Source organism: Callorhinchus milii, unplaced genomic scaffold (assembly GCF_018977255.1).
Source record: "Callorhinchus milii isolate IMCB2004 unplaced genomic scaffold, IMCB_Cmil_1.0 Scaffold1, whole genome shotgun sequence".
In the NCBI taxonomy this organism is placed as follows: Eukaryota; Metazoa; Chordata; class Chondrichthyes; order Chimaeriformes; family Callorhinchidae; genus Callorhinchus; species Callorhinchus milii.
In genome coordinates this window covers 124,520,946-124,533,450 of record NW_024704742.1, presented here as the reverse complement: position 1 = coordinate 124,533,450, position 12,505 = coordinate 124,520,946, and the positions used below count along the sequence as shown (strand labels likewise).

General features: G+C 43.7%; 2 protein-coding genes across 3 annotated transcripts in view; both read left to right on the top strand.

Moving 5' to 3' along the window:
- Positions 1-1,066: 1,066 nt before the first annotated feature.
- Positions 1,067-7,977, top strand: fsta (follistatin a). 2 transcript variants are annotated; one of them, XM_007892196.2, is made up of 6 exons: positions 1,067-1,400; positions 2,844-3,035; positions 3,437-3,655; positions 4,199-4,426; positions 5,610-5,837; positions 7,060-7,977. In XM_007892196.2, exons 1-6 carry the CDS (start codon positions 1,310-1,312, stop codon positions 7,137-7,139), a joined length of 1,038 nt encoding a protein of 345 aa, XP_007890387.1. In that variant the 5' UTR covers positions 1,067-1,309; the 3' UTR covers positions 7,140-7,977. The 2 variants fall into 2 exon arrangements, with proteins under 2 accessions (XP_007890387.1, XP_007890388.1); XM_007892197.2 differs by having other exon boundaries at positions 6,843-7,977.
- Positions 7,978-9,632: 1,655 nt separating this feature from the next.
- The window catches only part of ndufs4 (NADH:ubiquinone oxidoreductase subunit S4), a 71,152-nt gene continuing 68,279 nt past the window's right edge, over positions 9,633-12,505 (top strand). The window contains exon 1 of the mRNA XM_042335328.1: positions 9,633-9,798. Coding sequence (XP_042191262.1) covers positions 9,701-9,798 — 98 coding nt within the window. The 5' untranslated portion in view covers positions 9,633-9,700. The remainder of the gene's footprint in view (positions 9,799-12,505) is intronic.

Genomic DNA, 12,505 nt, shown 5'->3' with positions numbered 1-12,505 from the left:
GGGATACGGACTAAACGACGTGAGAGTGCCCCCCCCCCCCCCCACCCCCACCAAAAAAAAAGGCTCACAATTAAAGAAGGAAGTGTGTTTCCTGTGATATCGTAGCGAAAGATTGCCTAACGTGCACGTCCCCTCTGCCAAAAGTGACTTCATTGAGCAACGCTGCGCTGAAGTTCGACTTTCGATGTCCCAATCTCTTTAATTGAGAATCCGAGACCGCCTGTGGCGTTTCACAGACGAGCGAAGTCTACTCCAGTAATAGACGTGTCACTTTGCCAGATCTGGGCATTAAATCTAACTGTTTTTCAAATACCTCCCCACTCCCGGAGAGTGTCCTGGATGCGCACACGGTGCCAACGCACGTCGTTTTAATGGTGTTATTTTGCATCGCCTTATTATGATTAATCGCTGAAAACAATGCCTTTTAAAGATATGTAGCCAACACTCCCATATCACTGTCGGGGACTGAGCGTAAGGTGAAGGGTTTGCAATACATAATCACCACGTTTTTAAGCCGTGTTTTCAGATTAAAATGCAACCTGCAAACTCCCTAAATCTGGGCAAATATCAACAGCGTCAGATCGTGAAAGGTGAAGTTTCGACAGTGACGTTGGAAACCTGTGTTACGATTGAAAACTTTATTTGAATTTCAAGCTGAGTTGGTGGGAAAGTTTAACATTGATCCTCGGGTTCTACACATCTGCTAATGTACCGTACTCGAATGCAGATTATTTGCAAACTTGGGTGGTTTCTTTTTGGCTTTTTTTTCAAAAAAAAAAATGATTTGACTGCGATGTTAAAGCTACCGACGACTTAACAGCACAAGAAAATCTAGGAATAGACAGCGCACGGCGTGTAAAAATAGCATTAAGGACACTTCCACACATCGCGTTGAACGTTTCGAAAGCAAACGCGGGCAATCGGATCGATTCCACAGCAAAATCCACACCCAGAAAGGAAAATCGGTGCGGACGCCGCATCGGTTTGTTTTGCGGTTATACGGTCTTATGGACTGAAATCTGCGACTGCAGAAGTCGAGGGAAGGCGGCGAAATGTCACCTGATTTAAGTTTCCATCCACCTTAACTTTCTTGATCGCTTCCTCCTCCCCCATCCTGCCAAACACAGGACCGTGCCATCAGAAGACCGCCCACCGAACACACCAGCCAAGACCCCTTTCCGCCAAAAAAAATATTTAAGACAGACTGCATTCACAGATTGACGTTCATTCAACACAGCCATCGGATCGGGACTTGCCCGAGTGCTCTCAGATCGCTGCTATCCGGTGTGACTGACTGCCAGTGGCCGCGATGCTCGGGATGCTAAATAACAGAGCTGCGTCGCTCACCCTTCTGCTTTTCATCGTCCTGTGCCTCACCAACGTAGACCATGGAGTGCAGGGTGAGTTTTTTTTTTTTTGGGGGGGGGGGGGGGAGTGGGGTGGGGGGTTGGGGGGAGGGAGAAGGATTGTGGATGTATATTTGGATTCAGAGTCATCGCTCCACGTTGAATGTGTGCACGTCCCCCCCCCGAGCGCCTCTCGGATCCTCGCTTTGGACGAGGGGGAACATTTGCAAACGATCCCCCGAGACGAACCGTGGTAACCCCCCACCCACCCCCCAAAAAAAAATGAACACGTTTGGGATCAGAGGAAGTTGTCTGCGGGCCGTCCGATGCAGTCCGGTTGCATTTTGAATACCGCCACACGTGTTGGTGTGCTCTCCCCCCAAAAAAAAATTCACGAGAACTTTATGGCACAGACGGTCTGTAGTATGTGGTCAGAGGGCGTGAAAGTGTGTTGGCGTTACCTGTCCTGCGTGTGTTGTGGGTGCACTCGCTCTCAGTGCGTTAATGGTTCGCGATCGCGGCCGTGAGCATTCACAGCCGGTGTTAGACCCTCCAGTAGGTGAATCGTGTCTTAGAAAGTCCCATCACCTTCGTGGACCATCGACTCACGACACGAATCGGTGTTCGGTCGGACTGGAGGAGGTAAATCGTGTTGCGATTTCACGCGAATCAAGCGACCCCCGTCCAGGAGCCGGTGGGATTATTTGGTGCGGTTGGAAATGATTAGAGAGGCACGTGTGTCGTTCCCGATTGCCTTCTGCTTTAATGCTATGAAGACTGAATAAAAGTGTGCAACTCCGGGTCCTGTCTGTGGCGTTCGGTATTTGGTGTACGAGGGCTGTGTGTGACTCTCCAGGAGAGGCAGCAGAGATCAAGAATCTCAACCACGAATTAGTGGTGCAGAAAAAAAAACAGCAAATGTTTCTATTCCTGATCTCCCCCCCCCATGTGAGTGGATGGCACCATCAATTGGATGGTACCTGCCAGATAATTACAACTGATGTTTATGTCGTTTAACTCAGACGCTGTCAACCGCAGTGTCATTTTTCCCAGACGTTGTGCTCATCCGATGAGTGTCTCGCCAGTCACGAAGCTGTGCTCTGGGTTTCACTGTAATGGGTCCACTTTCCTTTCTGGCATCAATGCCGTATTTTTTCCTCCCCCCCCTCCTTTTTTTTGGTAGGACTGAGCTCTGCAGTCCTAGATCCGAGCCCAGTTAACTTCCACACGCAATGCAATGCAATCATTGCTCAAAACCCGACAACCGCACTTCGAACGGTGTGATAAATAATAATCGCAGCACAAGTAAAGCGAAGCGTTGTCCCCCCCCCTCGTTTGCAGCCGATGCCCGTTTCTGCAAACCGAGACCCAAAGAAAAAAAAAGAGTTGAAATAAAAGACTCTCTGTCGCGTCAGTGCGAAGTGCACGTGTTGCGATCTGGAGCAGTGAGACTGACACTGTGTGGTGTGTGTGTGTGTGTGTGTGTGTGTTTTGCAGCTGGAAACTGCTGGTTACAGCAAGCGAAAAACGGCAAATGCCAAGTCCTCTACATGACTCGGGTCAGCCGGGAGGAGTGCTGTAAGAGCGGAAGGCTCGGCACGGCGTGGACAGAAGACGATGTGCCGTCCAGCACCCTGTTCAGATGGATCATCTTCAACGGCGGGGCTCCTGGGTGTATGCCGTGCAAAGGTACACCACCACTGTGCGCACGAACTGCGTCCGTCCGTCTGGCTTTTATGTTTCTCGACTCCCGCAAGATTTGCGCTGTCTTTGCACAACGAGAGTGAAATGTGCCTCTCGACTCTGATACAGCAGCCTTTTCTTTTCAGTTCTCCCTCTCTCGCCACGGGTCGTTTCTGGTGCAGTCAGTGGAGGCTCTCAATAAAGATAGCCATTGATTGTGCGCTTCCCCACCACCCCCTAAATCTTAAGATACATAACTATACGCGTAGATATATTTAATAATTGAATCCAGGCAACGGAAAGATACGCGTTAGCTGTCGGATACCTTGGTCGCTGTGTTGAAGAATTAGCATTTTGCTGAAGATAACGCGTGGGGGGATTTTTTTGTTTGGTTTTTTTTTCAACAGAAACGTGTGACAACGTGGATTGCGGTCCAGGTAAACGATGCAAGATGAACAAGAAGAATAAGCCTCGGTGTGTCTGTGCACCCGACTGCTCCAACGTTACTTGGAAGGGCTCAGTGTGTGGGACTGATGGAAAAACGTACAAGGACGAGTGCGCCCTTCTGAAGGCGAGATGCAAGGGCCATCCCGAGCTGGAAGTCCAGTACCAAGGCAAATGCAAAAGTACGTGCAACAAGTGCATAGAAATTAAGGGGAGGGGTGTGGGGGGTGAGGGGGGATTGCACATGTAACGCTCAATTCTCGTGGGAGAGGGGAGGGGGTGGGAGCACTCAGCAATGCGCGCATTTCAGCCTCATTTTACCATTCAATCCATGGAACCGTTTTCTTTCCAACTCCCCCGATAGACAGCAAGTCCAAAGTATTTGTGTTTGTACTTTTCCTCCCACACCAGTCCGTGGTTGATGAAACGTTGCGTTAAATCTTTCTCTCTCTTTTTTTTGCAACAAAATCAGTGATTGGGATTGAAATCGCGCCGATTGGATTGACAATATTCTCTTTTCCTACCCGAGCAACAATATAAGTGGAAGATGTATATTTTTTTTACTGAATGCTTATCTGAAACCATTATATATGCCTCCCATAGAACATCGATGTATGTATGTGTGTGTGTATATATATATATATGCAGTATATTGCATTTGGTTGCTTGCTGCAGGTGCATATCTAATTTTTATACTGATGTGTTGTATTGCCTTTGCCCCTCAGAGACCTGCAGGGATGTGTTGTGTCCGGGCAGCTCGGTGTGTGTGGTGGATCAGACGAACAGTGCTTACTGTGTGACATGTAACCCGAGGATCTGCCCGGAGCCCAGCGGTCCCGAGCAGTATCTGTGCGGCAACGATGGGATCACATACGCCAGTGCCTGCCATCTCAGACGGGCCACATGCCTGCTGGGCAGATCCATCGGAGTAGCCTACGAAGGGGCATGTATAAGTGAGTACCCCCAAGGACCTCACAGAGTGGAGAATGCACAGCATTATAGGCAGACACGAACGCATGTGGGATGTCCTGTGTTGCACAGCCAACCCGCAACTCCTCTGCAATTAAACCAAACGCTTGGGAAACACTCGCATTTTCGAATAGTTATTTTTAATGCATCGAGAGCCGAACGATGTATTCCGCTCTTATTTAATGGCGAGATTTATTCACCCCCCCCCCCCCCCCACCACACACACACACACCTAAATGACTTTTTTTAAAAATGAAAACAAATTCTGATGTTTTTTATGGGATCTCAAAAAAAAGGACACTGTTGGAATCGATTGTACCTGACATTGGACAATTATGAGATATTTAAAATTATGTTCAACCCTTTCAATTTTTCGGATCCACACGTTTAAAGAAGTTTTTTTTAACGCATGAACAGCATCAATGACCAATACAGTCCTACGCCATTGCATCCTTCTGGAGCAAACTTAGTAAGAGAAGGACAGATTTTGCGAATCAAGTATTTGCGATCCAGTCTTTCAAACAGTAAAATGTCAATTAAAAGCTCAATATGGTCCAAAGGCTCTCGGACTTATCCCAATACTTTTAGAATTAGAATTCAATTTGTTTCAATAACCCAAACTGCATGGTTTAGAAGCTCAACCCTGTAGTGTGGTTTCATCCAGTGTTAGTAGTTTGCATTAGCTAATGTAAAGGAAGCACAGATGGTCAGAAAGGGATAAGGAGATAAGAATTTGGTTCATTGTCTTGAATTTGGACAATGCATTTTAACACTTTCTGGTATTTTGTATACTCCTACATGAAGCTGATGCTTCCATTGACAACTTAAACCAGAATTGACAACTTTTAATGTTTAAAGTCAGAGCTAGTGGAAAAGAATAAATACTTACTTTTTAATTTTTTTTAGTGCCCTCATGACATTTGAATACAGTTATAATGTACACAATGCACAGTAATTGATGCATGAAGCAATTTTTGGTTTGAATTATTTCTGTAATCTTATTTCTTTTTATGTGCAATTAGTTGCTACTGGAATGAATGAATTTTAACCATGTTAAAGTAAATAATTACTATTCCTAGCAACAACAAATTCCATTTTCATAGCATCTTTCACGTCAGGAGGACATCCCAAGGCTTTGCTTTCAAATGTTTCCTTTATCTTTTACAGAAGCAAAGTCATGTGAAGACATACAATGTAGCTCTGGGAAGAAGTGTCTGTGGGATGGACGGCTAGGCAGAGGTCGCTGTGCTGTGTGCGACGTGTGTCTGGGTGGACGTTCAGACGAGCCAGTCTGTGCCACTGACAACACCACCTATCCCAACGAGTGTGCGATGAAAAATTCTGCCTGCATCTCTGGCACCATCCTGGAGATCAAACACACCGGATCGTGTAATTGTAAGTACATTTTGACACCCAAATTATTTAAGACTCGCATTTTATTTCATTCCTCACAAGAACCCTAAATTTATCGACTGACAAATATAATGGTCTCCAATGGTTAGGAGCCAGGGAAAGCAAACTGCTGCCATACATCAACCTTTGAACTTGTTTTTCTGACAAACATTTTAAAGAGAGGTTTGGTTGAAAAGAGAAGGTGCAATTTCAATGAACCCAATTAGAGAATTTGTGAGGCATTCATATACACCTAGTTTATTTGGAATTCCATTTATTATCCTCTGGATAAATAATAAGGTCTAAAAAAAACACAATCCCAAGTAGTGGACCAAACAAGGCATGACGTTATTGTTATTACAGCATTTTTACATTGGTAGATTGATTTTCAATTTATAATTTTGCAATATTTTACCCAGACATGTAATACATTGCATATCTTATTTACTAAAAGCAGTGGTAGGGGTACAAGGATTTTCTTCCATATAACCTTTTTTCCAGAAATTTTATTTGTAAACCCCATTTGTTTGATTTCCCTGAGGTCAGGGGATTGTGTAGGTGTTAAAGCGACAAGAATATTGCTTCTGAATTGAACACGGAATGTAATTTCATATCACATAGTGCTCAGATTTTTCTAATGAGGAATTACAGCTCTACACCTGATTTGATTCTAAATCTAAATGAGATGTTTAAATGTGATAAATATCATGAGAGGTTTTTCAATGAACATAATGTAGTGAGTGAGGCCTGAAAAGGCTGGCATATGATTTTAAGAAATAAATATTTTCTGGGATTAAAATGCCTTTGGGGAGATAGATTAGCACAATAACGTATTTAATTTGAACCTGAAGTGATCAATGATGATCTTTAAAAGACCCTTTGTAGTTGTGTTTAACCTTTAAAACTTTTAAAAGTAGACAATAGGGCATTAGTAGCACTGACAAATGTAATGGTCAAATACAATAGTAATATTAGAACACAAGAACACTTTTCTTTATGTGATTACAGGAATCTGCCCAAATGCCTGACCATTGATTCTTCAGAACTCACTTCAGTAATGGTATTCTATAAAATTATTTCATAATAGCAAATGTCATAAACTTCATTCTCAGGTCACAATAAAAAGATTATTGTGGCTGTTCAGAAAGAGCTTTCAAACATGCACTGAGGTTCTGCGCTGTTGTGATCCTTATTTATACAACAGCTACCATATATTCCCCCATAGCCATAACTGAAGAAGACGAAGATGAAGATGATGATCAAGAAAATAACACCTTTCCTCAATCTTCGTTTCTGATCTGGTAATTTCTCCACCTGTGGGAAGAGGAAGGATTCACTGTACTTATCTGTAAATATGTTTTACGCTTATTTATTTTGAAGAAGTATACATAGTTGAGTCCCGTAGATTTTTATTTATACTGTCATGTTTTTATAATTTATACATAAAATTGGTTAACTATACCTGTTTTGAAGAAATATATTCGTCAGAAGAGCAGTGTTATCGTTAATTTATTGTGACGTATGATGTCTGTAAAGTACACCTTTTTCTTGCAAACTGTAAATTGCATTCCTATAGCTGTAAATGTGCCTTGTCATTTTGGTTTTGTTACAACAATTTTTAGCTGTATCACCTGCATGTTTTCCCTGTATATTTATTTATTGGAATATGTTACACACTGATGTAAATAAGGCTTCAGATATTGTTTACAGCGTGTCATATAACTGACCAAATGTGCCATTTTTGGAACTTGTTGTCAACTGGAAATGTTTTGCAGCTGCGTGGTAAACTATAATTTCATGGCCGTTTGTAATCTCAATTGCTCCAGTAGTCATGTCTGTAAAGGTGTTAACATAATGCTAACAGTTCAGGTTTTCATTTTGCTAAAAAAAATATGTTGCGAATGCAATTTTATATTTTCGAACATGACAGTTTTAAATTCATCTAAATATATAGTTTTGTACTTTTTTCTATCATGTAAATGTGCAGTGTATATAAAAGGTAATAATGTGGATTTGTAAATACATAATGAATAAAACAATAAAAAGCCATAGGAATTTCCATTTTACACTGTTCCCCTGTCTGAATAACCCTGCCACAAGAATTAAAGTTCTGAAATGGAATATAAGGGAATCTTGGTTTTCTATAAAAACAACATTTTGCTCAAACTTTTCTATTCTCCCTTTAATAAATTACAATGCCTATATACACAATGAGAAACATACCAAAAACGAATGGATAAGATGCTTGCACAGATGTCTGATTTTGAATATCTTGTGGACTTCTCTTCTTTTAACATGTTTAGGACCAAGTTTCTTCTAATGGATCATAAATTGTTACATAAATACCATACAACTATTCTCAAGTAACTTGATCATAATTAAAAGCAGTCTTGGCATTTCAGATTTCTCTATCTACCCTCACATTTCTGGCGCACACCCATGACCAACTCTACAGCATGCACTTAAAATATCAAGAGAGTAGTAAAAAGAATACAGAAAAGCGGCAATGATCCCAAATTAATTGTTGTCTCTCAATGCACGTAGTTTACCAACAGTGGATTTGCTACCATTTAAGCATGACACTTAAGAAAACAAATACATGTTGTTGCAAGTTGTTATGTTTTACGAAAGGAAATAGTAACTGTTCAGACGTATTCTGTGATGCGTTTCCTTAATTCTTCTTGAAGACGCATTCTCCCCTTAGGCGACAGTACATTTGCTAGAACAAATGGGGAATTGCTCATTATAAGCACGAAACAACAAAGGTCAGTGAAAGTACTGCCAAACAGGATAACTCAGAATTGTGACCAGGATTATAGGCTTTGTTGGGAGTCAGAATCTGGTACTTAGAACATTATGTTAGTCAGGCAGCACTGAGCTAGACATATCGTATAAATGGCACATGCCTTCATTGGACATATTTATATCCAGTTAAGAATAGTCACTTAGTTTTCCTTCACAATAACGATGAAAGCAGATATGGTGTCGTTGGTCGTTATTTATATAAGATACATAACATGCTTTAAACCTCCATGGAGACTATAAACAAATGCATACATTAGTTGTATGAAAGTATACGATTAAATGTGAGAAAACATATCTCTACTGTTAAACACAGACTTCGGAACAATTCTTAACTTGTTTGTCCATTTCGCAAAACAGAGTCCAAACTTGGAATCACTTCACATAGATGAATCCTCGCCAGTTTTGTGCAGGGACCCCCAAGTCGACGTGGAAACAGGACAAGAACACGTAGCATTTTCAAAGGTGACCGACAACGACAACGACAACAACGACGACGACTCGTATTTGTCCAGCGCCCTCCATTGCCGAGGGTCGTCCCAGAGCGCTTAACAATGATGGGAGACCGCGCGCGTCTGAAGTTGCCTCTAATTCGGTCGCTTGCCTACGAGGACTGTCAAAAGCAATTTTACGGTAATCCTCGCCTTTGCCATTGTCACGACGGCCAGACGTCTCAAAAGCACTCCGCGGGAGATCCCCGGCGCACGTGGAGTCGGACGCGGCGGCCAACTTGGGCAGAGGGCAGAGGGCGAGCAAACGTTTGCGGTTCGGCGGTTCAAACGAAGAAGCATCGGCGGTGAAACGCAGGTGCATCTCGGCGCGTGGCGAAGGCAATAATAATAACAATAATAATAATAATAATAAAGCGAAATGCTGTGGGTGTGTAATGGTTTGGATTTTTTTTAAAAAAGGTATAATTTCCCGCTCCCCCCCACCCCCCACCACTCCCCCCTCCCCCTCCCCCCCACCCCTCCCCCTCCCCCACCAGCGGCCGGGAGGGAGGGAGGGAGGGAGCTGCGCGTGCGTAGTCGGGCCTGGCGCGCGGTGCACGCCGGTGGGACAAGATGGCGGCCTCAATGTCAACGGCCGTCAAACGGCTCAGCGTCCTGACACCTCTGAGCCGGGCCTGGACTGCCACCCGGACCCCGCCCGGGCCCACCAGGTAAAGCCCCGCCACCCGCCCGCCCGCCCCCCGCAGCCCTTTTCTTCTTTTTTTTCTCTCTCTCTCTTGTTTTCTGCGCGGAGGAGGAGAGGGAGGGAGGGAGGGCCGGAGAGTTGCCCCTTTGCCTGTGAGTGCACGGGGGAAGCTCCGGGTTGTTTTCGTGGTGACGTTCGTGGCGGAGGCCGCCGCCGCGGTGTGTGTGTGTGTGTGTGTGTGTGAGAGAGAGGGGGAGTCTGTGCCCGGGCCGAGCGGCGACATTTCTGTCAGCGTTACCCACTTCCCTCCCGGTAAATGTGCGGTAAGTGGTGACTTGTCCTCGGGAAGCAGCCGCCGCAGGGACTTTGCCGGGTTTGGGCCCGGACACAGGCAGCAGCGTCCATCACCTTGTGACTGTACCAGTCAGCAGGCAGGCAGCAGGCAGTGGGCAGCCAGGCAGCAGGCAGTGGGCAGCCAGGCAGCAGGCAGGCAGCAGGCAGTGGGCAGCCAGGCAGCAGCCAGGCAGCAGGCAGTGGGCAGCCAGGCAGCAGGCAGGCAGCCAGGCAGTGGGCAGCCAGGCAGCAGGCAGGCAGCCAGGCAGTGGGCAGCCAGGCAGCAGGCAGGCAGCCAGGCAGCAGGCAGGTCAATGACTTTGCTCCACAATGTGATCATCATCGACGTTACTCCACAACGTGATAATATTCCCTCCCAAACCAAGAAAACCATTAATAAATCGGTCATTTTCAATCCTTTGTGGGACACCGCTGTGCGCAATTGGCTGCCGCTTTTCGCCCACAAACGTGCAGTCAATTCACTTCACCGCATGTTCTGTAAAGCGCTTTTGAGACGTCGGGAAGACGTGAAAAGCGCTACATCAAATGCAAGGGTTATTATTATCACCAATAATGTTACTCCACAATACGATCATCAATAACGTTACTCCACAATTTGATCATCAGTAATGTTGCTTCGCAATGTAATTGCCAATAATGTTGCCCCCACAATGTGAGCGTTTCTGCCCGCACTCTCTGGAACTCCATCCCGGAGTCCTTCCGACTCACTGCCTCACTTATTCAAGGTCCATCTCAAGATCTACCTCATTGACCACGCTTTCGATCATCTTTCCCCTCCCAAATTCAGGTGTCCAGCCAGTGCTGTTAAACGTTTTGGGATGGCTTCTGATCACTACAAAGTTATCATGAATAACACTACTCTGCTATGTGATTATGATTAAAGTTACTCCGCCATGTAATAATAATAATCCTTGCATTTGCTATGGAGCCTTATGATGTCATTGAGATGTCTCAAAGCGCTTCACAGAATATACTCAAAAGTGGATTCACTGTGTATTTTGTGGGCGAAATCCAGCAACCAATTGTGCACTGCGACAAACACTCATGGGTTGAGTGACCAAATTTTTTTTAAAAGGATTATTACCCCCGGGAAGAGATCTGCCAATTGGCCAATAAATGGGTTCCTATTTACTGCTGGTTAAACCGAGGAGTAAGGAAACTTGCTTAAGGTTTTGCCACGCCTGGGAATCAAACCCAGTTGCTCTCACTTGCGAGGTGAGAGCACTAACCACTATGCTACGGGACTCCACAACGCTGACTGATGTAATCATTAGTAGTGTTGCTCTACATTGTGATTACCTTGTGAGTTTGCCATTAATGTCTTGTTTCTACACTCATTTCTTGGGAATTGAATTTTTTTTGCTTGGATATATAGTAGCTCACTGGCTCAAAAGAGGAGGATGTTGCTGAACTGTATATGTTCACAAACTAATAAGATTCATTACTGCATATTTTTAGAATAATAGAAATTTTAAGCACGAAAGGAAATTGTTTACCCTAAATCAGGTCAGCACTTGAATCATTATGCTATCCAATTTTCTGATTTTGTGGGACTATGCTGTGCGAAATTGGCTGCCGTGTTTTCCCACAAAATATACAGTCAATTCATTTGACAGTATATCTTGTGAACAGTTTTGGGACATCTCAAAGACATGATAAGGCACTGTATCAAATGCAAGGATTATTATTATTATGTTTCTAGCAACAATCTTGAGTTTCCCATTCACTAAGCAGTAGAAATAATCTCTTCACTCACTTAAATATTTCCACATTTTTTTAATGCTTCTGGATCCTCTCTGCTTGTAGTACAGTATTTTGAAATCTTTCGTTATTATTATATCCTCTTGGCTTTAGCATTATCTTGTACATTGCACCACCAGGTCCCTTCTTTCCTTGACTTCTTTGAGAATATCACAATTTAGGGTATATTTCCATTTAGATTCTTCCAAAATATTCTAGTGCACATTTATATGTAATAAAGAAAGATTGTGCATTTGTATGGTGCATTATCACCTTGAAACATTTCAAAATGCTTCACAAATAAGTAATGTGATTACTCTTCAGACAACTGGGACAACCATTTGCACCAGCAAGATTGCACAAATGCCCATAACGTGAATGACAACAATGGTAATACAGCACTCCCCCAGGATTGCAGCATTTCCCCTTGTAAGCAGGAAGACCAGTTATTTAAGCAAAGAATGGGTTAATATTTCAGATATGATTCTAAAATGTTTACTTATTTCTATTTCTGAGGCGAATCAAACACCTTTTTTCAAAATTCAACCATATCCAGAATTTAATAATAATCCTTTCATTTGATATAGCGCTTTTCACGTCTTCTAGATGTCTCAAAGCGCTTCACAGAATATACTGTA